Source organism: Nyctereutes procyonoides, unplaced genomic scaffold, assembly GCF_905146905.1.
Source record: "Nyctereutes procyonoides isolate TBG_1078 unplaced genomic scaffold, NYPRO_anot_genome, whole genome shotgun sequence".
Classification (NCBI taxonomy): domain Eukaryota; kingdom Metazoa; phylum Chordata; class Mammalia; order Carnivora; family Canidae; genus Nyctereutes; species Nyctereutes procyonoides.
In genome coordinates this window covers 30,631,022-30,655,492 of record NW_026575020.1, presented here as the reverse complement: position 1 = coordinate 30,655,492, position 24,471 = coordinate 30,631,022, and the positions used below count along the sequence as shown (strand labels likewise).

Sequence of the window (24,471 nt, the reverse complement as noted above, 5' to 3'; positions counted from 1 at the left end):
ACAGGCCAGGCCGTGGGTGGCTCCCAAAACACCCCCGTTCTAGCCCCGGGCAGGAGCGGGATGTCCTTGCCAATGTCCTCACTTAACCCTCTGTGGCCCTCGCCCCGGGCTGGGGGGCCAACCAAGCCACCTTCCCACATACCATCCAGATGGTGTCCACAGGACCCAGCCAGGAGCCTGGGGACAGGAGCATGCAGGAACCGCCAAGTGCTTCCTGGGGCACCAAGATGGGGGCCTGCAACCAAGGTGCCTGTGGCCCAGCCCCACAGGGCCTGGAGCACTCCCAGCTCTGCTCGGTGCCCACCCCATTGCTGGCCCTGCTCAGTCACCTTGGGTCCCCAGGGAAAGGCAGCAGCACCTCTGTCGGGGGCCGGCTTAAGCCGAAGGCCAGGGACACAGGGCCCAGGCCTCAGGAGCAGGAGGTCCTGCAGCCGCCTGGGCCAGCCCTACACAGCCGGGTCACAGAGCCGAGAAAACTTCCAAAATCAGGAGACTGCGCTGGAGTCCCTCTGCACAAAACTGTCCTCTTAGGAGAAGGAAGGATGCCCAGGGCAGCCTCTGGGGGCCCAGGAGGGCCCATCTGGTGATGCCCCAGGGCACATGGGGTCCAGCTGCCTGGAGACCTCTCCCCTGGCCCTCCAACAGGCCAAAGCATACCCCCACCACTCACCGCCTGGCTGAACCCTTCTGGAAGGGTGACCATCTGCCCTGGTCACCCCAATGCTGAATGTCACGGCTCTGGGAGGCGGCAGGCATGGAGCATGGTGGAGGGGGCAGGCCTCCATGGCCTGCCGACCCCAGCCTGGAGCAGAGCGGCTGCAGGCCCTCTGCCCTTGCAGAGGTGGCCCCAGCCCTGGCTTCCTGCTGGCCAGGAGTGGCCTCAGCTTTCCCAGACCGTCTTTGGGCCCCCCCAGGCCTCATCCTGGGGGCACAGCCCCACCCGGGTGCCCCACTGGAGAGCTGCTCTTCCATTTAATGAGGCCTCGGGACTCGAGTGTTCCCGCAGAAGGTCCACCCTGGGGCCCACAGACACCTCCCCCGGCCCGCATGGGTCCTGCCCCTGTCCTCTCTGTGTTGACACCGGACGCCCTGGCTGCTGTCTTTCCCAGGGTGGCCCTGGGGGTCGGGCTGGTCTGGGAAGGCTACTGAACTGGTTGCCCCTGTTGCACCTGCCCTGCTACTGTTAGGCTGTAGAACTAGCTTCTGCCCCATTGGGTCCCAGTGCCCCACCCCAGACATCAACCACACTGCCCCAACTCTGGCCGGTGCTGGCTCCTGGCAACCGGTAAAGGCGCTCCCCCCAGTCCGCCCCCCAGAGATGCACTGACTCAGGCTGGGGAAGGCTGGGAGGGGGTGCGGACAAGCAGCTTCTCATGGGCTGAGGGCACTGCCTCATCCCTGCTTAAATACTCAGGGGGCCCACCAGCCAGAGTCTTCAACACCTTCCATGGGGGAGCATCTTGGGGTCGAGGGCACCCCGGGGCAGGGGGTGAAGGGGTAGGGTGGGGTCCAGTGGGGCTGCCCCTGCCCACCAGCTCAGGGACCCCTTCAAGCCCCTCCAAGCCCCCTCCCTCAGACTGGAGGGAGCTGAGTGCCAAGCAGAGGGTGAGGGGCCATAGGTCCCCATGAGCCCCCTGTCTGAGGCTGGAGGACACTGTCTGCCTCAGGTCAGCCCTGGAGAGCCACCATCTGTGGGGGACAACATACCTGACTGGGAGGCCAGAGGTAGGGCAAAAGCCTCGACGGTCGCTCAAAGGTGAGGCCAACACCTTACAGGTGTGTGGCCCAGAGCCACTGGGGTCCAGAGGCCTTCCCGCCTCCCCCATCCTTGGGCACGTGCCCATCGATCCCTCACGCCCGGCCACAGTCCCAGGAGCTGGGCAGCTAAGTCGCTGGCGTGGGTCTCTGTCCCCTAGGCCTAGTGGAAGGCAGGGCCTGACCTGAGGTGGAGGACACCCAGGTCAGCCCCCGGGGGTCTCTCCCTGCGCAAGGTCCTGGCACAGGCTCTGTGTCCCGCCCTCGGGGGTCAGGAACACGCTGCCAGCTGCCCCCCACTCTGTCCCTCTGAGAGCCACGGAGCAGTGTGGGTTGGCCAGACTGGGCGTGTCTGCTTTCAGCGGGTGCCAGGAGGGGCTCCCCCCCACAGCCAGCATCCATCCCGCACGTCCATACCCCCATCCCCCATCCCCCATCCTCACATTAGCTGAGCAGAGGCCCCTTAGGGGAGGGAGGACTGGGCCCAGCTCAGGGCTGCTGACCACACAGGCCCAGCTCAGACAGTGTGGGGGAGGGAGGGCAGGGGCGTCCTGTGACCATAGCAAGGAGGGAGGGAAGGAGGGAGGGACAGATAGCTCCAGAACGCCCCCTCCCACCTCCCCAGCCACCATTGTGCAGTCCAAGGGGGTGGAGAAAAGGGGCTGACATCCCACAGGGAGCCCGCAGCAGTCAGATCTGACCTGACCCCGCAGAGGATGAGTCACTGCTCAGTGTCTCCTTGTACACCTGCAGAATCGTGGGGCACCCATTTCCTGAGCCCCAAAATTGGGCCTCAGACCTTCTGGCTGGGCCGGGCCAGGCCCCTACCTGCCCCACCTCTGCTCAGGGTCCCCCTGAAGGAAGGATGGGTAAGGGCCTGGGGGCACCCATTGGAGGGCTTCAGGGCACCTGGAGCAGAGGGACCCGAGGGGCCCAGCTCTGCCCAGAGGCCGAAGGAAGCCCCCACCTTGGGCACAGAGACGCTCCTGGGAGCGGATTATCCCTAGAGCTAGGGGGTCATGCTTTCCTGATTCCCAGGGCTTACAAGGTGGGAGCATCCTCACTCCCTCTGCAGAGATGGAGAAGCTGAGGTTCAGGAGGGCCACATGTCCTGCCAAACTGGGTCACCATGGTCAGAGGGAGCTGCTCCCTCAACCACCAGTGTGGCTGCCACAGCCAGAGCTCCTGGTGACCTACAGGGCAGTGACCATGCTGGCAGGGTCTCAGCACTGCAGCAGGAATGGGATGGCCAGTGGCCGTGGGGCTCGTGGTCAGAGGATAGGTGCTGGGCACGGCACTGAGAGAGGCTGTCAGATACCGCGGGGTGGGGCGGGGGAGGAGGGAGGGCAGTGCAGGGTGGGCCCCCCATGGGGCAGGGTCTGGCAGCATCCCGCGGGCCCAGAGCAGCAGGCTGGCCAGGGCCACCTTATGGGGGGCTCCTGTGACCACGGGCAGGCCCAGAGCCATGGGACTCGTGGCCCCCACCTTGCCTGAGGGGTCGCCCATCTCTTGTCACCCGCCACCCCTTCGGGGTCCCAGGCAGTGAGCTCAGTGTCTGGCATGAGGACCCTCATCCCGTTTCCAGCCCAGCAGGTGCTCTGGGAGGAGCATGTGCAATGTGCCCACAGGGCAGGGGCTCCTTCCCCCCGGGAAGGCTCAGGTGCTGCGTGGGGGCCATGGGCACTTGATGACACCCCTGCAGGAGTCACCCCACCCTCAGGAACCTGGAGCCACCCACGAGAAGGGGCTGGGGTCAGGCCTGTGCTCCACAGTAGAATGACCACAGGGGGACCAAGCGAGGGGGTCCCAAACCACAGAGCAGTGCCGTCTTCCCCGTGCCCCTGGACCTCATCCACAGCCACATCACTCTCCCTGCCCACTCTGACGGCCCCAGGGGAGGAGGGACACAGAGACATCCGGCCTTCTACTGCCCACTAGGGAAATGGAGGAGGAGGGGCACGGTCCCCGGTGCTGGGTCTGAGGGCCAGACATGGGGGCTCCCAAAAGCTGCTCTGTCCTTATGAGGACCTTGTCCCACCAGGGTCTGGGGACTCCTGGGGGTCAGGCCGCAGGTGCCCCTCCTGGCAGGTTAGCCCAGCCTGTCCAGGTCAGAGCTATTCGGGCCCGTATCTTCAGGGTCCCACCACCCTGGGTCACCCTCCTGCCTCGCCCTTACCTCATCTCCCTCCTGGGTATCTCCTGTCTCTGCCCATCTCACCCCCTTACACTGGCCTCCGCCCTGGAAGCCAAGAGCCACCTTCCAGCCCCAGCACCACAAAGAAGCAGGAGACCCTCCCTGTGGCACCACAGGCCCTGATGCCCCCAGGCTGCCCTGCTGATGGAGCTCCCCTGGCCACTGGGGAGGGCCTCACGTCCCTGGCCCCGATGTCAGGCCGCGGAACAACAGTGCCAAGGCAATAAGAGGCCAACTCCAGACCCAAGGTCGCACAGCCCCTCCTGGCAGCCCGCTTGCAAGCCCTCCCACTGCACTGCCGCACCTGCTTTCCCAGGATTGTTGAGATCCCAGCCTCAGAAGGGGAGGCCGGGCCATGCCACCAGGACACCTCGGCGACCCTCGATGGCCGCATGGCAAGGGCCTCACCAGGGGTGGGGGTGCAGATGTCCTGACCTCACCAGGACCCGTGGCCTGATACCTGCCCTCACAAGGCGAGTGACAGTGCCCAAGCTGCTCCCATTCAGGGAACTGAGCGGGCCTCATGCCTCCCCCTAGGTCATCTCTGAACTGCCAGAGACCAGGGCTGCCAGGAACCTAGCTTCTGGGTGGGACAGGAACCTGCACCCCCTGTGTGGGCTGGGCCTGCATCTGGAGATGAGTGCCCCTTGTGTCTGCACCCTACACGGGAGAGAGCACCTCTGTGTCTGCACCCTACATGGGAACTTGTTCCTCTTCTGTGTCCCCCTCTCAGGGTCAGAGGCCAGACTCCTCGCCTCCCGCCTCAGAGCCAGGGACCCCACACAGCCCCGAGTGGAGGCCCTGCCATCCCAGGATGACCTCGGTTTGAAGCCAGGGACAGGTGCGTCTGTGAGATCTAAGTGGGGCCCAGGGCCTCAGAGACAGCCGGTCTGCCCAGCGAGGCCAGGGGAGGGGGAGGCAGTCCTCCCTGGAAGATGGGGCCCTGAGGCCCTGAGGCCCCGAGGTCCCAGCTGGCAGGGACATGTGGTATGAGTGGTTCTGACTCAGGTAACAGCCTGAGTCCAGACTGTGGGCAGGACCAGCGTTGCTAGAACCACACAGATGGTGGGCCTGTGCCCAAGGCTGGGGGCCCCAGGGTGGGGAGGGTACCCAGGGGGCACCAGCTCCAGAGCCCCTGCAGTTGATTGTGGGGGAAGCTGTGCCCCACATGCCTGGCTTGGGCCCCACTCCCGGGGCAGATCTAGTTACCTTAGTTACCTGGGCCTGACTCTGCCGTCACCATCCAGGCCTTTCAGGACCAAACTCACACAGTGCAAATAGGGCCTGTGTCCTCTCCCAGGGTCACAGCTCAGGGAGAGAATGATGGTAGGGCTTGTGTGTATGGTCCCAACCCCCGGTAAGAAGTGACCAGAGGTCCCAGGCCAGGCAGCATGGAGGCATACACTCCCCCCACTCCCCAGGGCTGCTGGGATGAGCCTTTGGGACTGGAGAGAGGACCAGCTGCAGGAGCCTGGGCCTGACCCCTGCCCTCTCTCGGCCCAGGTGGCAGGGCCCAGGCGGATGCCCGTCAGAACCTCTTACATAAGCAGCCCTGTGGGGGGCGAGGCTGCAGCTGGGCTCCACCGCGCTGTCCTCCCCCAGCATCACGAGCCTCCAGTGGGCTGTCCTTGGGCCTTGGGTGGAGGCCAAGTCAGGCCCATAAATAGGGGTCTCTCCAGCAGCCTCTGCTCCTCCTGCTGGCCTCCCTCACTCTGCCTGCACTGCTGGCCTCGCGCCCTGGTCACACACTCAGCTCCCGGACAATGGGTGCTCTCTGCACGCTGTGGCTGGGGCTGGTCCTGCTGGGGGTGCTTGGAGCCCTGCAGACGTCGGCCCAGGCCCAGGTGTCCCTGCAGCCCAACTTCCAACAGGATAAGGTGAGGGGCCCCCCCGGGCCCAGTCCCCGCCCCAGGCACAGTGCCCTGTCGGGGGAGGGGTTGCTTTCTGTGGCCAACCGACCTGGGAAGAGGAGAGCTGAGCTGGGGGAGGAGGCACGGGAGAACTTCACCCTCCCTGGTCCCTCAGCAATGCCCCCCACCCAGAGCAGGGCCACTGAACCCCGACCAAGGCAGGGCAGCACCTGTGTCCGTGGGCGTGCACAAGGCACGTGCGGACACGCGGGCCACACCCCCGCCTCCGTCACCCAAACATGGTTGTCCTCCAAGCCCACGACGCCCAGAGATAATCAGGGACACATTCCACACCTGAGTCCCAGGACACCCAGTGCGCGAGTGCGCGATGGGGATGGGCGACCGGGAGGCCCCCAGGATCCGTCCGCGCAGGGCCGCGCCCCATCCCGAGCTTTTCAGGCGCCCCCCACCGCCGGGGGGTGGGGGGGCCAAGCACCCTCCACCCCTGTAGGGACGGTCCGGGCGCCCTCTGCCGCCGGTTCCCGCCACCGAACCAGCGGGGCCGGCGCGCAGGGGTGGGCGGTGGGGGTGAGCGTGGGGCGTGACGGTCCTCCAGGGCGCGGGGCGGGGGCGGGGCCCTGCTGGGGGCAGGAGGAGCAGGGCGGGGGCGCTGCAAGAGGCGCCGGGCGGGAGAAGAGCCTGGCTCGGGGCCGGGAGGGGGCGGGTGGGGGGCGGGAGCAGGAACGCCCCCTACCCTGGCCGACCCGGGCGGGGTCCGTTGGCCGCAGTTCCTGGGGCGCTGGTTCACCTCGGGCCTCGCCTCCAACTCGAGCTGGTTCCGGGAGAAGAAGAACGTGCTGTCCATGTGTATGTCAGTGGTGGCCCCGACCGCAGACGGAGGCCTCAACCTCACCTCCACCTTCCTCAGGTGGGACTGTGGGCCGGGCTTCTGGGGCCCCGAGCTCCCCGCGCCCGGCCCGGCCCCTGACCCCGGCCCCTTTGGTGACCCGCCCACAGGAAAGACCAGTGTGAGACTCGAACCCTGCTCCTCCGGCCGGCGGGAACCCCGGGCTGCTACAGCTACACAAGTCCCCGTGAGTGGGGTCACCTCCAGGGACCCCTGGGTCCAGCCCTGGGCCCAGCAGTAGGTGGGGCAGGCTGGCGGCCACTCCACCAAGGCCAGCTAGTCCCGGGTGTGCCTGGAGCTGCCCCAGGCTCAGGGCTGGGGGACCACGAACCCTCCCTTGGGGCGCTGGATCCTCTTTGCAGCGACCTCCAGGTCTCTCCCTGCCCCCCCCCATGGTGGTATGTCCCCAGGCTCAGTGCACAGGGGCAGCCCCCAGCCCCTCACTTCTCTGCCCAGTTTTCCACCCCGGGGCCGGGCCAGGGGCCTCTTCCCACCCCACTCCACCATTTACCCCCTTCCTTGGGAATGGCTTCCCACTAGGGAATCTTTCCTCTTCCCAGTTCTGGCTAAGGGGTTTGTGGCTGCACCAGGAGCCCCTAGTTTCCTAGAAGCCCCTAGATCCTGTGTGTCTGCTACCCTCCCAGGACCAAGACTTCTGGTTTGAGGACACTGGACCCTGCAGAGTGCAGGGGCTGTGGGGGCAGGAAGCTGGGGGCTACCCCAGTGTGGGGGGGCCTCCCTGGCTCCTTCCCACAGCCTGCCCAGGGAGAGAACACCTCCTCCCATGCAGAGGTGGGCCGGAGGTTTGGGGGCAGGGTCCCCAACCAGGATTCTGTCCTGCATTCCCAGACTGGGGCAGTACCCACGACGTGTGGGTGGTAGCCACCAACTACGAGGAGTACGCGCTTCTCTACACCGCAGGCAGCAAAGGCCTCGGCCAGGACTTCCACATGGCCACTCTCTACAGTACGCACCCCCCACGCCAGGGCCTCACAGTCTGGCCTCATGGATGGCTGTCTGGGATGGGGGGGGGCGCCCCAAGCTGCGGAGGCGGGGGCAGTGGAGAACTCCCCCAGCTGAGGCCAGTGGCTTCTCCTTCCTGCACCAGGCCGCACCCAGACCCCAAAGGCCGAGATAAAGGAGAAATTCAGCACCTTTGCCAAGACCCAGGGCTTCACAGAGGATGCCATTGTCTTCCTGCCACAGACTGGTGAGGGGGGTGCTGCTAATCTGATGGGGAGGGATTAAGGTCAGATTTGAGGCAGACAGTCTCCTGATTTGGGGGGAGCCGAGGGGTGCAGTTCATCCGGCCAGACCGCCCACTGCCCACTGACTGGCACACTGTGGCCTCCGGAGCGGGGCAGTCTGTCCTCACCCCATAACCTTGGCCTGCAACCCCTGGGTGGAGTACAAGAAGGAACACCCCCACCTGCCTCCCCAGTTTCACCAGGCAGTCTGGGGTGGGGTGCACGGGCCTTCCCTAAGGCCTGCTTGGGGCTCAGATGGGGACAGAACCCCCTCTTTGTGCAGAGGAGGGGAGAGAGTGATGAAGTGTGATGGATCAGCAGTGTTGGGGGGACTCAATTAGACCCTCTTTCTGGGGCTGCAGGGAGGGGGCAGGTAGCCTAGGTAGGAAGGAGGCCAGGCCTGGGGCGCTGACTAGGGCCCATGGGACTCTTTCTTGGCAGATAAATGCATGGAGGAGAACAAGTAGGTGAGTGTGGTGGGCTGTGGGCTCACTTCAGCCAGCAGTCCCCACCCGCACCTGCCCACCCCCACCCCACGATGCAAGGGTGGGCCCAGGCACATGGGGCTTCCCAGGGTCAGGGCTCCACCGGGGTTTATGAGATTCCTGGGAGCAAGAGGAGCTGGAGGCGGGTGGGGTTGGTGGGAAGGGAGGATTTTGGAGGGGTTCACTCCCCATGGCCTGGAGCTGTGAGGAATCTGGGGACCCTGGGGCCGGGAGGGCAGTGTGGCCTACCCCACTCACTGGTCCCGCACTCTCTGCCAGGTGACCGCCGCCCCAGGACCTGGCCGTCCTGCATTGCTCTGGTCTTTCCTCTGAGACCCCCAGGACCCTGGCCCTGGTGCCTCCCTGCCCCCACCCTTGCCCCCTCAGGCTTTCTCCTGGCTCTGAGAATAAACTCCAGAAGCAAATCAACTGTCCCGCTCTGGCCTGTCTGTCCTGCGCTCCTCACTGCCTGGGCCCTGGCTCTGGATTGCTCCCTGGGGACCTGACCACACCCCCACTCACTTTGGGCCTCAGTTTCCCCTTCCTCGCTGGAAAATTTCTGAGGCTCTTCATGATGTGCCTGAGGGGTGGGCAAGGGCCCGCTGACGTGTGCTTCCAGTGGGGCGGGTCTGAAGTCAGACAGTGGGCGGAGCGGAAGTGCCATCACAGCCCTCACCCAATGCACTGGGCTCCGACCTTGCCACACCCCCTCTAGTCAGCTGGTCCTGGGCTGGGGCCCAGGCGTTTCCTCATCTCTAGGTGGGCGCCAGTGACCTGCCCTCTCACTCCGGGTCCAGAGAGACATGAGGCCCAGGGGAGCTTTGCACCCATTGGGTTTTTGAAAGGTGTGGGATTTGTATACTCAGGCGGGGTGGAGGTCAGGGCCATGGAGGACAAAGAGGGTCAAGGGTCCCAGGGACAAAGAGGAAGGCTACATTGTCCATGTGCTGCCCCGTCACTGGAATGGACCGAGTAGGCAGAGGACGGGTCACCCTCACGTCTCCTGCGGCTGTGGAGTGCCTCTGGCCTCCACATTCTCTCTCCCGGCCGTTCCCCAGACCCCTGGCACCAAAGCCAACCCTGTGCCCCGGAGCACGGTCCCCCCCAGCAGCCCTGCTCCCCGTCTCCTGCCAAGGCACCAGATTCCAGGCCCTACCCAAAGCCCTCCTGGCTCCCAGAGTGCAGCATCGACTGCATCCTGCCCACCAGGCCAAACCCAGCCAAGCTTAAGCTGGGCCCTATAGAGGCGCCCAGGGTTGTGAGGCTCAGAGGTCAGGGGGAGCTGCTTGGCAGCCTTCCTGGAGAAGAGAGCCGGGGCAGACATCCCAGAAAGCCTGCCAGAAGTTCTGCCCCTGGTAGAGGGATCTGAGGTATCTCGCTGTCTGCCCAGGAGGAAACACCCCGGGGATGGGCGGGCTTGGCAGAGGAGCTGGGCCAGTGCACCGTGGGGCACAACCCTACCCAAACCTAATCACAGTGGACTCGGTCCTGGGCTGGCAGCCAGCCGCCCCGGGGCATTCAGGGGTCATAAAAGCTGTGCAGGAGAGGCAACCCCAGCTCTCCAGCTAAGAAGCACCCTCCACGATGCTGCAGGTGCTGCTGACCGGCTGGGTCTTCACCCTACTCAGGGTGTCGCTAAGCCAGGCCCAAGTCCCCATCCAGGCCGACTTTGATGCCACTCAGGTGGGCTCAGGCACCCTCAGGCCGGACACATCCCCTCTTCCTCCTGGATGACCACCTTGATTTGCTACTCTATCCAGGCCCCTGGGGCCTGCGTTATCCCCAGAGAGGCCAGAGGGCGAGAGATGCCCACATGCTCCAGTCCAAGCTCAGCTCAAATCGGGGGACAGAGGGGAGGGGGAGGGCCCCACCTATCCACCCCATCAGCTGCGGGTAGGCTGGGCTAGGAAGGACAGCAGGCCCCTCTGCCTGGTCTGTGGCGTGGCTCACACTGCCACCACTCTCCCAGGCCTCAGATCCAGACAAGTCACAGCCACCTACCACCACACTGAGTCAGGGAGTCAGGGTAGATGTGGACACAAGGCCTGTGCCCCGCCTCCCCCTGCCCCCTCCCTGTAGTTCCAGGGCACCTGGTATGTGGTCGGGGTGGCCTCAGATGACCAGGGCTTCCTGAGCTCCAAGGACGAGCTGAAGATGTCCGTGGTCTCGGTGACTGCCTCAGCCAGCGGTGACCTGACCCTCAAGTTTGCGAACCCTACGTAAGTGACCCCCCGAGCCCCACCTCAGATCAGGCCTTATGCCTGGCCAGTGTGACGCCAGAGGTGAGCCACCAAGAGCCCCAGGCGTCCCTGGTGCACGGGGGTGTCAGACCCAGGCCCTCGTGGAGTCAGGGTTCTGGCCACGGAGGCATTGTTTTCCTGTGTCTGTGTGTGGGAGTCTGCAGGGGACACCCCACATCTCCTGCTGTGTCCTTGAGCCAATAGTTAGCCCCTGCCCCCTCTCCCCACCCTGAGAGGGTTAGCACACCTCTAAGCACCACCGTGAGGAGGGCACAGGGCCTCGGGGGCAGCCCGAGCATCAGCCCGCCCTGTGTGGTCAGTGGTGCCTAAGTGGTGGCCCTATGCGACGTACTCAGGCAGCGTCTTTGGGAGGCTCAGGTTGTTGTGGCCCCTCCTCTCCAGGCCCGACGGAAGGTGCCAGAAGATGGACACAACATTGACCAAGGGTGCTGTGGATGGACAGTTCACAAACAGGGGTGCGGCGGAGGGGGCCGGGGGGGGCAGGGAGGGCTCCTGAGCAGGTGGGGGGCCAGCCTGGGCCACAGGCTCACCGGCTCCTGCCTTCCAGCCATGCAGCAGGCTGACATCCGCGTGGTGGCCACCGACTACAGACGGTTCGCTGTACTCTACTTGGAGACTGAGGCCAAGGGCACGAGGAACGTCTGGCTGCAGCTCTTAGGTGCACCCCTGCCCCCTGCTGGTCACCAGGCACAGCCTCTCCTCCGAGGGCCCTGCCCCAAGGCTGCTGTGCACATTCCAGCAAGTTCTGAGTCTAAGTGGCGGGTGAAACCACCATCCTGCAGTGTGTCCTTGGGCCCCCTCTCCCCTGTGTCTGTGGTAGAGGGCGCTGGACCCCTCCCACCCCGTCATCCTCCTCCAAACCCTGCCGCCCTGCTCACCAATGCTCCCTGCCCTCAGCCCGCACCCCAGAGCTGATACCAGAAGGTGCCCAGAAGATGCAGCAGCTGGCACCCCAAGTCGGCTTGAACCCCAGCCAGGGCACCTTGCTGCCCCAGTCAGGTGAGTGCCGCCCCCATGCTGGCTCAGGGCCACAGGAGACCCCACATGGCTGGGATTCGGGACAGGAGTGCCAGGGGCAGCCTGGCCTATCTGGGTCAGAGGGCAGGACTGTGCCCTGGCCAGTGGCCCCCCAGGAGGGGATGGCAGACAGGGATGCTTGCTTATTCAGGGGGGCTAGGAGACGCCCCCCTGGGGAAGGGGGCCCAGGATGGCTCCTCAGGCCCCACTCTCTCCCACAGACCAGTGTGCTGGTGCCTTCTCCTAGGTAAGTACTTGGAGTCCTGCTCCCCAGACCATACAGGGCCTAGTGCCCCGCTGACCCCCAGGGGCCCCTCTTGGCCAGAAGGCTGCACAGTGGGGTTCTGATCCTGGGAGCAGGTGACAGTGGTACCCCCGAATGGAGCCAGGACACAGGAAGCAGGGAGGAAGAGCAAGGTGTGGCCCTGGGGCTGGCCCCACAAGGGCAAGAGGGGCAGGAACACGGCACTCACCCCCCTCTACCTGCCCTCTTGTCCACAAGGAAGGATCCGGCCCGGGAGAGCCAGCGGTGGCAGTCTGCTCTGCCTGCTGGGCCTTCCTCAAAGAGCCACCACTTCTCTCTGCCACCCCTGCCCCTGCACAATAAATAATCTAAAGCCACAGCTGTGTATTTCTTCACCCTCCACGGTGGTTGATGGCTCCAGGCCCAGAGTGGGACCCCTGGCTGTGTGCACCAGGGCAGACGCTTCAATAGGGGGTGGGGGCTGGGGGGGGGGCAGGCTCTGCTCTGACAGAGGCAGCTTTCCAGACAGACGGGGGCAATCACAGAAGCTTCCTTGCCCCACTTCCCCCGCCCCGCCCCGCATACCAGGGCACCCGCCAGGGGGATGTCACCCATGTGCGGCAGCCCAGGCCTAGCCGGCTGCCCACATTGGACCTCCTGGGCCTCTGGGGTCCTCCCAAATCACAGCACGGGGCAGGTATCTGGCTACTTCTGTCCCCCTTCTTCTCCCCTGACCTCTGGCCCCAAAGCGCCTGCAGTTCACTCCTCACCTGGAGCCAGAGAAAAGGAGTGTGTGCAAAATGCTGTCCCAACATTGAGTCTATGTTGGGTAATGTCACTCTTCTCTGAAGACCCTTCGTCCTGCAGAATTTGAGGGTAAAATGGCATGACCTCTGTAATGTGAATAGTTCAGAAAAAAATAATGCTGGATGGAAACATGTAAGATAATTGTTTTATCGGAGCTATGGCTCGTTACACATTCTGCTTTTTCAGTTGGTTAGATGTTTTTAATTAAAAACACAGCCCTGGGGCCCCTGGGGGACTCAGGTGATGAAGTGTCTGCCTTCAGTCCAGGTCATGATCCCAGGGTCCTGGGATTGAGTCCCCGAGTTGGGCTCCCTGCTCAGTGAGGAGTTTGCTTCTCCCGCTGCCTCTGCCCCTCCTCCCGCTTGTGCTCTCTCTCTCTCTTTCTGTCTTTCAAATAAATACAATCTTTAAAAAAATAAAGGTGGCTCAAGATTCTTAAAAAAAAAAAACCCACAGTCCCATCCTGCCAGGTTTCCTGTCTTGACTGGGCTCCTTCTGAGCTGGGAGGTCACAGAGGGAAAGAGCCCCTGACACCTGGAGTCCCAAACAGCCCTTCCACCCCTGCACCCGACTCCTGGGTACCCAGTCTCTGGCCCGTCTGTAGACCCATCCAGGGCAAGGAGCTGCCCCGGTCTCTCCACTGCCCCCAGCCTGACAGCAGCCTGGAACTGAAGCTCTGGGGGTGAGGACAAGTGTGTGGGAAGGCCCCCTCTCACATGTGACCTGTGAGCTCACCCACCAACCTTTCCTGCCAACACTTGGGTGAGCTGCTGTCTGCCCACCTGGAGAGGCACCTGCTGAGAGATACCGTCAGAGCTCCGGGTGGTAAATAAACTCCGCGAGGATTAGTTGCCCTTTGGCTCCCACATGGACCAGGAGAAGATAGGGTGAAGGGTGCCACCGGTGTCTCCACTCTCACCAGGCTCTGGGCTCCCTGCCCTCCCACGTCCTCTGGGAAGGCTCTGCAGTGGGGATGTGCAGGTGGCCCGCCATGCCTTCTGGACACCCTTCCTCAGAGGGAGGCTCCTCTCTGGGGTGGGGCAGCCCAACAGGGCCCCTCTGGACCCCAGGAGGGCTGTCCCCTCCAGGCACCTGCAGATGCACCCAGGGCTCATCCCCTCCTGCACCCCACTCTCCTCACCAGCTCCCTCAGCCAGTTCTCTCCCCAGATGCCTGCTGGGGAATTCGGAGTGTGGGATCAGCTCATTCCCTGCTCAGCTCCCAGCCATGCCCAGGCATTCCATCTCACCAGTGGGAAAGGCCAAAGTCCCTCCCTGACCAGCCCTCCTTTGATCTACCACTTACTCTCTTCCCTTCAGCCCTGCTAAACAAGTCGTGACTCCTGAACACCCTGGCCCCACTCCCCTGGGGGGTTCCTATCCCGGCTCCCTGCTACGCTAGCTCCCTCTGCTCCTCTGAAATCTGTGCAGGTACTGCCCTGTGTGCTCCCTCCTTGGGCCTCCACAACCCCTCTGCGGACCTCTGGAGCCGGTCCCCCTCCATGTCATTTGCTGAGGCCGGAGGCTAGCCCGCACTCCCCTGTACCCCCCTCACCCTGGCCCAGAGCCCGGGCTTGGAACCCTGCTTGGGCCCCTCTCTGGTTAATTGGAGAATCTCCCATCAAGGTCCTTACCCACACCTGCCAAAACCCCTTTTCCACACAAGCTGACATTGACGGGTCATCGTAGGGCCTGCCTCATTCTTCTGGAAACATTGTTCTAGGCGCCAAGCACTGGGCCTGGAGGACTTAAGGTTGAAAGTTGTCCTAGGGGCTGGGGACTCCACACTCATGCTCTTGACATGGTCGTCCAAGGAGTCTGCATCCATAGCAGCCTCCATATTCTCCATCATACAGCAAGAGGGGCCCCTCTCCAAACCTGCCCCAGCCCAGTCCTCCAGGGGAAGAGCGTTTCTGCACTCCCCACCTGTAGGACTCCACTATGATTCCCCACCCCGCCTACCTGCACTCAGATCCTTGGCCCAGCATCCAAGAGCTCTGCCCTGAGGGACTCAGCTGCCCTCTGCTAATCTCCCTGCACCCCCAGCCTCCACCCCGGCGGCCCTCAGTGGCCTCTCCTCATGGCACTGGACTTGGGCTTTATACACAGAAATCAGTTGTACCACTCCCTGCCCCACCCCTGCTTGAATCCTCCTGCAGCTCCCCGCTCTGTCTTCATTCACCCCCAGTATTGTTGACTATCTCTGCACCAAGAAGTGTCTGAGCATTGAAGATGCAATGGCAAGTAAAACAGACATAAAGTCCTGCCCTGTGGACCACTGGGAGAAATGGGCAATAAACAGGATAAATAAATGTATTAGTCACCTATGGCTGAGTAACAAATTACACCTAAATTATCTCCCCAGCTTCTGAGGGTCAGGAGTCTGGTCCTGGGTGTTCTGGGGCCTTCGGGACAAGATTTCTCACGAGGCTGCAGCCATGCCCATGGCCAGGGCAGGTGCTCCTCAGAAGGCCCCGCTGGGAGGGTTCTGCTTGCCAGCTTCCTCGCCAGCTTCCTCGCTAGCCGTTGCCTGTCCAGGTGTGTCCACAGGGCTGGTGAGCAATTCAAGAAGGAGAAAGAAGGGACAGCCCATCACTTCTGGAAGCAAATTACTCAAGGCCTTCAGTCGGAGGGGAGGGCAGGTGCATAAACGTATGGACACGGGAGGTGGAATGGTTGGTGCCTTCATGGAGGCCACTGCCACAGTGAGCAAATCAGAATGTACATTATATAGTGACAAGTGTGGAAGACAAGTCCATAAAGCAGGAGAGAGGACATGAGACATTGGGAAGACTGTTGCAGTTTAATGTAAGGTGACAGGCCTCCTCTTGAGTGAACATCTGATGGCACCACGTAAGTCTGGGGGGTGGGCGTACCAGGCAGAGAGGTCACTTGTAGGTCCTGAAGCAGGAGCCTGAGGTTGTCAACCAGGGGTCCATGGGAGACACACCGGCATAGCCTACAGACCCCCAGAGCGGCCCTCCGCAACCCCACCCTCCCCGCCAATGCCCTCTGTCCAGCCAGGAGCAGCACTATGCTTACCCATGGTGGACTCTACTTGCAGGGCCGCTCCCTGTGCCCAGGATCCCCATCCTCCCCTCTCCTGGCACGCACACCCACCCCACCCCACCTCGGTCCCCAGCTCACAGGGCTGGGGCACCACCTGACAGTTTTCATGTTGCCTGTGTTTAGTATGTGACCCTCCCATTAGATCTCACAAGCCCTGTCCGCTAGGGAAGCTGTGCCCGATGCCTCGGACTCCAGGAGGCACAGAAGGGGAGTCAGGCAAACACTGTGGGCAGGCAGCCTTCTGCACGGAGCGCCTTGCTTCCTTTGCTTGTGCACTGCGACCTGTGACGGCTTGGCCTTTGGAAACTGTGTATCTCGGGGAGGGTGAGAGCCAGGGCGGGGGTGGGGAGAGCAGGAGGAAGTCGCCAGGACCGCAGGGGGCCAGGAGGAAAAGGAAGGAAGCCCGGATTCGGAGTGGGGTTAGGTGCCAGGCATGCGGGAGCCTCCACTCTGGGTGGGGATAGCACTAGGGCAGGCCTGCCGGGTGACCCCGCCCCAGGCTCTCAGACCCCGCCCCAGACCGAGCACCGCCCAGGAGCCCCGCCCCAGGCGCTCAGGCCCCTCTCCAGGCCGAGCCCCGCCCATGTGCCCCCGCCCCAGGGATCAGGCTCCGCCCTCCCAGTAGCCCCGCCCAGACGCGCAGGCCCCGCCCCCAGGCCGGGCCCCGCCCAGGTAGCCCCGCCCCGTGCCCCTTGCTCCGTCCGCAGCGCCCCGCCAGTGCCGCGGGGCTCCAGGGTCCTCCCGGCCGGGTCGGGCCGAGGCCGTCAGCTCCGCCCCGCGCAGGCCCTGTGGGCACCGCTCGGGGCAGGCCCCGCCTCCTGTTCCGGAGCCGGCTTCCGCGCAGGCGCCCTGGGCCCGCAGCGGTGCTCGCCGGGCGGGTGGCGGTCGGCTCGCTGCGGTGCCATGGTGCGGCCGCCGCTGTCGTCGGCTCTCTGCACGCTGCCGCCAGGCCCCGGGCCTCCGCGCTTCGTGTGCTATTGCGAGGGGGAGGGACGCGAGGACGGAGGCCCCGGCGGCTTCAACGTCTAGTGAGTGCGAGGTGCGCAGGGTGCTTGGGGCTCAGACCGAGAAGCGGGCGGTTCCCCCTGACGGCCCCTCCCCCCACAGTGTGACGGACGCCGCGGAGCTTTGGAGCACCTGCTTCACGGCGGACAGCCTGGCGGCCCTCGTGGGTAGCGGGGCTCCTGGGCGGGCCTGGAAGCCCCCAGCTCCCCATACCTGCCGTGCGGACCAGCAGTGGGATCGGAGGGGGCGGTCTGAGGTTCCCCGGGGGCGGGGAGGGGGTCTGGACACCCTTGCCCCAGCTCTGTGGCGGCGGTCCTCTAAGACTGGTCAGGCAGCTTTGGGTTCCAGGGTCTAGGGTAGCTGGTGACCAGCTCCTGTGCTCTATAGAAAGCCCGTTTCGGCTTGAGTGCGGCTGAGGATATCACCCCCCGGTTCAGGTGAGCCCCTGGGCAGAGGGAAAGGGTGGGAGTGGAGCAAGTGGGTCTGGACACAGCACTCAGCACCCCTCCTTTCCTAGGGCAGCCTGCGAGCAGCAAGCTGTGACTTTCACCCTGCAGGAGGACAAAGCATCCCTGACCCTTCCAGGGGGGCCCTCGGCAGTGGATCTCAACCTCTCCAGGGTGCCGGGCCCAGAGGCAGCCTCCAGGCTGCAGGCACTGACACTGAGCCTGGCAGAGCAAGTGTGCATCTTGAAGAGGCAGCTGGCAGGTGGGGTGAGGAGGGGGCGCCCTGAATCTTTACCGGGGTCCCCCTGTGCATGCCTCCACTCTTGGCTTTGTTCTTCAGCTGTGGAGGTGACAGCTGCCAGCCCCAGAAAGAGCCCTCGTCAGGTGGGGCCCCAGCTCTTCCTACCAGGTAAGGCCTGTCACTTGCAAGTATGGTTGGGGCTGTGCTCTTCCCTCTGCAACCCAATGACCCCAGAACAAGATTCAAACTCCAGGATTGGGATTTTGACCCTGGAATGCACCAGACTCTGGAACACCCTCCCGTCCTGTTTCCTTCAGACCCGGATCCTCAGAGAGTTGGCCCTGGACTTGGGGTCAGGAGGCGGTGTCCAGGCGAGTCCCTCATCAACCCTGGCTTCAAGAGGTACTCCCTCCCTGCTCCTCCCTCCTGTGCCCAGGGTCAAGACCTGGATGGATGTTGCCGGCCCCATAACACCACAGTGTCACCTCCTCTTCTCTCCCAGTAAGAAACCAGCCGCTGGTGTAGACTTTGAAAGCCCCTGAAGATGCAGCAGAGTGTGACCTTGCCAGATACCTGCTTGCAAGTGGGGACAGTTCTGAGACCCCACGATCTCCACCTGCTCCTCCTACTGCAGGGTGGGAGCGCACCTGCTTCTCAAACCCCTTCTCTATGAAATAAATGCTTTCTCAGATGGAGGAATGAGCCCCGCTCTGGGGGTGGGTGGGGGACAGGGGTCAGGGATCCCCCTGGGTGTGTGCTCTAGCCCAGGGCTTCAGGGCATGAGGAGATGCAGCAGCCTCCACGCTCCGGGTAGAGGAGGCCCCCAGGTCTCCAGACTCACCCCGCTGCCCCTGCCTGGTGAGCACAGCAGCCGGGGGACTGGAAGGCGGGGCAGGGCTCCTTGAGGCTGGAACTCTATTGCCAACAGCTCCAGGCACACACTTCACTCTCCCAGACCCCACCAGACCAGGCACAGCCGCGGACATCCCACACTGCATACACACTAGATCCTACAGGCTTTGGAGGGTGGCTTGCTCCCTGGGCAGGGCTGAGGAATGTGGGCTGGCCCCACCCCCTGGCCAGGAGCCCCTAGGTGCCCAGGCTGGGCTCTGCTCCCCACCCTCCTTGGCCATCCTGCTGCCCCACCCCGGCCTGACTGGTTTGGGAGCCCAATCCAGTCCCTACCACCACTGACAGGGTGAGTAGGGGAGGTAGGCGGAACCACCCACTGGGTTCTCTGCCCCTGTCATTCTGGGCTGTCATGTGGAGCTGTGCATTGACTGGCAGCGGTTTGGGGGTGGCAAATCCAGGGCCCTCTGGCCCCTCGAAGGTTAGGACACACTCGTTGGGGCAGACATGCCTTTATGGGGCTGTAGAAAAGCAGACAGGGTGGCGGTCAGCAGTGGGGAGGGGATAGCGGGGGTGCACGGCCATCCGGTAGGCCGCCAGGATCTCAGCACTGCATGGGCACGTGTATTTGAACTCCTTCACCTGCAGCGCGCTCTCCAGGTAGCGGCGGACGCCGCACAGCTCGGCGGGTATGGGCGCTTGGCGGAAGTGTGTGCATACCGTCTGCGAGCAAGGGGCGCGGTCAGGGCCTTGCGGGAAGCACCCCCCACCCCTGTCCCGCGTGTGGCACTCACATCCATGATGTACAGCTTGGGCAGCAGGCTGCAGTCGGCTAGCGTGAGCTGGTCGCCGTCCAGGAAGCGGCGGCGGGACTCCTGAAGCTGTGGCTCCTGTGCCAGCTCGTGTTCAAGGGGCCTGCGCAGGTAGCCGTCCAGTCTGGTGAGGGCGCGCAGCAGCAGCTGGTACAGAGCTGCGGGGGTGGGGTGGGGTGGGGCACTGTGAGGGCCAGGCCAATGTCCCCCTCCCACCCTACGGCTCGAGACCCTCCTCACCATTGTCCTGAGTGGGCACTGGGTTCTTGATGAATGCGGAGAACCTGTGAAAGACGTCGTTGCCTGCCGTGGTGGACTCCCTGTACCGAGGTGCCAGGCTGGGGAATCTGCGGGGAGCCAGGGAAGCTCCGGTCAGACCCTGGTGTCGCGCCCCCTTCCCCGCAGCACCCTCAGCATTTCTCTAGGGCTCCTACAGGGAACCCATATTCGCCCCTGCCGCCACGCACTCAGGTGGCCCCAGTGTCTCCTCCAGAAACTCTTCGATCTGCAATGTGTCCGTTTTGGCGTCGCCATCATAGAGAAGGATAGGCAACTGCGAGCCGGGTGCAAAGTCCTTGAGCACATCCAGGGACCTGTGGGCATGAGGCAGGTGGGGAAGCTTCTGCTCAGGAGGGCCAGAGGCCCAGCCATGGTCCCCTGGGGGCAGGGGCTCACCTGCGAGTGTCTACCGTGGTGAGGGTGAAGGGCACACCCTTGAGCAACAGGAGCATGAAGAGCCGCTGGCAAGAAGGGCAGTGTCCCACGCTCTCACCATCCTCGCTGGCCTGGGCGGGTAGGGTGGAGGGGGCCGGGGCAGAGGGTGCCAGGGCAGAGAGCAGACCTAAGAATTTTGCCAGAGAGGACCCTGCCTACCCCCGCCCTGTGCCTGGAGCTTGGTCGGCCACGCCCTCGACAAGTGATGGGAGAGAGCCCTTGACTGGGTCCCTGGTGGGGGGGCCCAGGGACATGGCCCCTGGGGACCCTTATCTCCAGCACCTGGGCAGAGACCAGCCTCCCGGTGTCCAGGCCCTCCAGGCTGGTCACGAGGGCAGGGTGGGCCGAGTGCTGTTTTCTGAGTGATTCATGCTGCCAACTGGACACTGGCTGGCAGCACACTCACTGCCCCACACCCCAACGATGGGGGGAGGCCAGGGGCTGGCAGCCGGTGCACAGGGATCCACAGCCCCGAGCAGTGATGCAAGCATCGGGGGTCACCCGGCCCAGCCCCCCTCTCCTGCAGCGCTGACTTCCACCCCCACATGAGCCTTGGCTGCCAGCTGCTGATCAGCACCTCCCCACTGAGGGGCTTCGTACCCCGGCTTCCCCTCGCATGGCCTTGGGGGCGGCTCCCCGGGCCCTCGCCCAGTCCTGGCCCCTTTCCTCAGCCTCCACAGGCAGCCTGCATCCAGTGCACACGCAGCCTCCGAGGGCCCACCGCCTGCCCCAGAAAGCTTAGCCCCACTGAGCATGCTCCTCCCCGGGGCCGCCTGCCCACCCACCCGGTGGCACCTTGACAAACAGCTGGAGCTTGGCAGTCTCTGCCATGGTGAGGAGCGCAGCGCAGTGGGAGGCAGTGAGGCAGGGGTGGGAGCCTGGGGAGCCCTTTAACGCTGGGGTGCTCCGCCCTCCCCAGCCCAGGGCCCGCCCCACTGAGTCATCCCCCCCTGCAGGCAGGCCAGCCCTTGGGGCTCTGGGGCCCATGTCCAAGCACAAGGGTGTGATTGGGGGGCTGCCGGTGCTGGGGCCCCAGGGGGCTTTGGGGGTTCAGAGGTGGGGAGAGAAAGGAGCCAGCCCGGGCACAGGGCTGCCCTGGATCAGGATCAGTCCTGCCATGAGCCCACGGCCCTCCCTGCAGTGAACACCCCACTGTCCACTGGGGTCCCCAGCCCAAAAAGCTGAGGAGTGAGGAGAAGCAAACACCCTAGCCCTGGCCTTGGTTTCCCCATCTGTCTACCTCCTGGGCGGGGAGGCCCCTTCCATCACTGAGCTGGGTCAGCCCCGCCCCTGGACCAGCCCACATTCCAGGAGTGCTGCTGGCCTGCCCAGGTGCCCCTCCTTGGCCAGCCGCACCCCCTGCCATCCCTACCCTCCCAGGGGGTCCCAGGCAGGCTTCCTCCACCTTAACCTTCCCCAGAAGCACCATGAGAAGGTTTAGGAGCTACACCCTCCAGCCCATGGTCAGCCTGCTCACCGTTGGCCATGGGTCAGCCTGCTCACCGTTGGCTGGAAGGAACCTCTAGGGGACGTTGTGGGCACTCCCTAACCTGCCCCGCCTGTCTGGTGGCTCACAGTCCTGGGTGAGGGTGCCCCAAGGGAGGGGCCTGCCAAAGCTTATGCTGCCCCTCCACACAGCTGGGGACCTGCCTATACCTTTGCCTCCTCCCTCCGGCTCCCCCTGAGGCACCAGTGCCTCTGCTGCTCCTCCATAATGGGGTGGGGGCTTGGCCCGCTCACCTGCTGCTCCGGGGGCATACACCCCAGCCCCAGGGAAGGCCCAGGGCCCCCTCCACACCTGTGCATGCCTGCCAGCCGTCCTCTGGGTATTTCTCTGTGTGTAAAAATAGCCCCGCGCATCTGTAGGTATGATCAGGAGATGGACCAGCAACCAGGTAGCTCAGAGAAAAGGAAATACACCGACACTGACAGAGTGAATGGGAGCATGTCTCACTTTGCACTTATTTCAAGAGACAAACTAGGACAGGACCTGGTTCGGGGCTGCAGCGGGTAAAGATGTGGCTCTGTACTCAATGAGGGGGTGAGAAGCCCCCCTCAGCCTGGGGACACATCAATGAATGCGTGCTGTCCCCTGGGCAGCATGGCCCCATCTGCAGGAGGGACCCGGTGACTTCCTGGGACAGGACACAGGTGGTGAGTCTCTAGTCTCTGGTTGGGTGATGTGGCTGAGTTGTGCCCCTGCCATTAACGTGCGAAGTCCTCGCCGCCCACGCCTCAGACAGAGCCCTGAAAAGTCATCCTACTGACATGGGGTTATCAGGGCAGGCCCTGCCCCACTATGACTGTGTCCTTGGAAGCGAGCAGTTTGTTTAAGATTTTATTTATTTATTCATGAGAGACCCAGAGAGAGAGAGAGAGAGAGACACAGGCAGAGGGAGAAGCAGGCTCCCTGCAGGGAACCTGATGTGGGACTCAATCCCGGGACCCCGGGGTCACGCCCTGAGCCAAAGGCAGACGCTCAACCCCTGAGCCACCTGGGCTGCCCCGGAAGCAGGCAGTTTGGATGCAGACACACATGGATGCCATGTGCGGGTGGAGGCCAAGGACAGGTGGTGCTGCTCCAAGCCCGGGCCACCACCACAGGGGCGACCAGCCCTCCCCAGCCTCGATCTTGGACTTCTGGCCTCCACATGGGGGTATTTTCTGTTGCTTTCAGCTGTGCGAATGGCAGTAATGCATGGCCACCCTAGCAACACCGCATCAGTGTGCGTCTGTCCAAGGCTGAGCCCCTAACCTGAGAAAAGCCACGAGGGTGTCCTCAGACATGTCTCAACTTCCTACCATGATTTGGTCGTCGATGTCTTTAAAGAGGACCAGAAACTCAGACACCAACCTTAACTGACTGAGGCCTGTGGGGGCCCCCACAATCTTCCCTGCTGCCACCCCCTGCGTCCACAGAGCAGCTGTGGGGGGCCGTGGGCCTGCTGTCCTCCTCTCAGGCCCTTCTCTTCCTTCCTGGAGGCTCGGGGTGGGGGTGGGGGATCCGGCCGCCATCCCAGGAGTTGCAGGGCCCAGCATCATGCATTGTTCGTCACTCCTTCCCTGACCCCGGGCTGTGGGCCCTTTCCGGCCATGTTTTAATGACCTGCTCTGCAAGGAGACACGGACTCTTGGGGGGTGGTGAGGGGCCTGGGGCAGCACCGGGATTGTGGCGGGAATGTGCACGGGTGTTTGCTGGCCCCGGCCACTGAGAGCCACGGAGCCATGAGCCTGTCCCGAGGCGAGAGGGGAGTCCAAATACCAGTGTGCCCACCGGAACCAGGGCTCTGAGAAGACGGCCCGGCCCAGATGCTGGGTGGGGAGTACAAAGCAGGCTTGGGAATTCTAGCAGAAAGGGAGTCTCCAAAACAATGTCCTAGACAAGCTGAAGGGACACCAGAGCCACCATGGAGGACTTCCACTGGCCAAATCCTGAGTATTAAGAGTGTAAAAAAGATGGTGACAGAATCATACGCTTTTGGGCAGCCCGGGTGGCCCAGCGGTTTAGCGCCGTCTTCGGCCCAGGGCATCATCTTGGAGTCCCGGGATCAAGTCCTACGTGGGGCTCCCAGCATAGAGCCTACTTCTCCCTCTGCTTTGTGTCTCTGTCTCTCTGTCTCTCTAATGAATAAATAAATAAAATCTTAAAAAAAAAAAAGAATCATACCCTTTCAAGGGGTTAAAATGGTAAATATTACGTGTATTTGCCCACGACAAAAAAAAAAAAAAATCAGATGACAGCAGCAAATGACAGTATGTTGATTTTTTAAAAACTCATGAATCCACAGTGATCTAGTTCTAAAACTGAAGGTATTTGAAAAAACAAATGCCAGCTAATAAATGCAGAAAGGATGAAATAGTTAGAAAACCATTTTGGGGCACCTGCATGGCTCAGTCTGTTAAGCGCCGGCTCTGGGTTTTGCTCACGTCACAATCTCAGGGTCAGGGGAATCAAGCCCCACATTGGGCTCTGTGCTCAGCACACCCACCCCCTGTCCCAATAAATAAATAAATCTTTAAAAGAAAGAGGGGATCCCTGGGTGGCTCAGTGGTTAAGGGCCTGCCTTAGGCCCAGGGCATGATCCTGGTGTCCTGGGATGGAGTAACGCATCAGGCTCCCTGCATGGGGCCTGCTTCTCCCTCTGCCTGTGTCTCTGCCTCTCTCTCTCTCTTTCTCTGTGTGTGTGTGTCTCATGAATAAATAAATTAAAAATAAAAATAAAAGAATAAAAAGTTCCATTTTGCAACCCCCGCCCCAGGGGGATAAGAGTTTTGAGAAACAAGATTTCACATGACCCTCCATCCTCCAGGGGCGGTCTCCTGTGTCCCATAGTCCCCTTGAGGGGGGCTCTGGTGGGAGACTGACCATGGCCAAGCTCTAGGGGCACTGGCTCTGGGACCCCCCCTTGTGGCCTGTCTCCAGGTCCCATTGCTACTGAGCAGCCCCCTCTCAGCTCCGGGGAGCCTCCACAAGGCCCCAAGGTTTGTACACACTCCCTCCTGGACTTGGGTCTAAGCCTAGAGGTCGCCTCCTCCTGCAAGCCCCCTGCCTATCCTGGATGAGATGGA

General features: G+C 63.1%; 4 protein-coding genes across 9 annotated transcripts; 3 read left to right on the top strand and 1 right to left on the bottom strand.

Moving 5' to 3' along the window:
- Window positions 1-5,652: 5,652 nt before the first annotated feature.
- PTGDS (prostaglandin D2 synthase) lies at window positions 5,653-8,856 on the top strand. The gene is made up of 7 exons (XM_055327071.1): window positions 5,653-5,826; window positions 6,588-6,727; window positions 6,817-6,893; window positions 7,556-7,672; window positions 7,815-7,916; window positions 8,395-8,420; window positions 8,718-8,856. The coding sequence occupies exons 1-6, from the start codon at window positions 5,713-5,715 to the stop codon at window positions 8,418-8,420; spliced, it is 576 nt and encodes a 191-aa protein (XP_055183046.1). The 5' UTR covers window positions 5,653-5,712; the 3' UTR covers window positions 8,718-8,856.
- An 83-nt stretch (window positions 8,857-8,939) lies between these two features.
- On the top strand, window positions 8,940-13,062 carry LCNL1 (lipocalin like 1). 3 transcript variants are annotated; one of them, XM_055327096.1, is made up of 6 exons: window positions 8,940-10,657; window positions 11,081-11,154; window positions 11,247-11,357; window positions 11,597-11,698; window positions 11,938-11,963; window positions 12,219-13,062. In XM_055327096.1, exons 1-5 carry the CDS (start codon window positions 10,593-10,595, stop codon window positions 11,961-11,963), a joined length of 378 nt encoding a protein of 125 aa, XP_055183071.1. In that variant the 5' UTR covers window positions 8,940-10,592; the 3' UTR covers window positions 12,219-13,062. The 3 variants fall into 3 exon arrangements, 2 of the variants coding, with proteins under 2 accessions (XP_055183071.1, XP_055183062.1); XM_055327087.1 differs by having other exon boundaries at window positions 12,077-13,062; XR_008664707.1 differs by having other exon boundaries at window positions 11,247-11,698; window positions 11,938-13,062.
- Window positions 13,063-16,669: 3,607 nt separating this feature from the next.
- On the top strand, window positions 16,670-18,222 carry PAXX (PAXX non-homologous end joining factor). 3 transcript variants are annotated; one of them, XM_055326790.1, is made up of 7 exons: window positions 16,670-16,863; window positions 16,943-17,003; window positions 17,228-17,277; window positions 17,363-17,548; window positions 17,627-17,695; window positions 17,845-17,929; window positions 18,030-18,222. In XM_055326790.1, exons 1-7 carry the CDS (start codon window positions 16,739-16,741, stop codon window positions 18,030-18,032), a joined length of 579 nt encoding a protein of 192 aa, XP_055182765.1. In that variant the 5' UTR covers window positions 16,670-16,738; the 3' UTR covers window positions 18,033-18,222. The 3 variants fall into 3 exon arrangements, with proteins under 3 accessions (XP_055182765.1, XP_055182769.1, XP_055182761.1); XM_055326786.1 differs by having other exon boundaries at window positions 16,671-16,863; window positions 17,358-17,548; XM_055326794.1 differs by lacking the exon at window positions 17,228-17,277 and having other exon boundaries at window positions 17,398-17,548.
- Window positions 18,223-18,872: 650 nt separating this feature from the next.
- On the bottom strand, window positions 18,873-20,777 carry CLIC3 (chloride intracellular channel 3). Of its 2 annotated transcripts, none has more exons than XM_055329006.1 (6): window positions 20,698-20,777; window positions 19,864-19,973; window positions 19,656-19,781; window positions 19,429-19,535; window positions 19,171-19,346; window positions 18,873-19,099 (listed from the first exon to the last, which is right to left on the bottom strand). In XM_055329006.1, the coding sequence occupies exons 1-6, from the start codon at window positions 20,731-20,733 to the stop codon at window positions 18,890-18,892; spliced, it is 765 nt and encodes a 254-aa protein (XP_055184981.1). In that variant the 5' UTR covers window positions 20,734-20,777; the 3' UTR covers window positions 18,873-18,889. The 2 variants fall into 2 exon arrangements, with proteins under 2 accessions (XP_055184981.1, XP_055184990.1); XM_055329015.1 differs by having other exon boundaries at window positions 20,688-20,764.
- Between the last annotated feature and the right edge of the window lie 3,694 nt (window positions 20,778-24,471).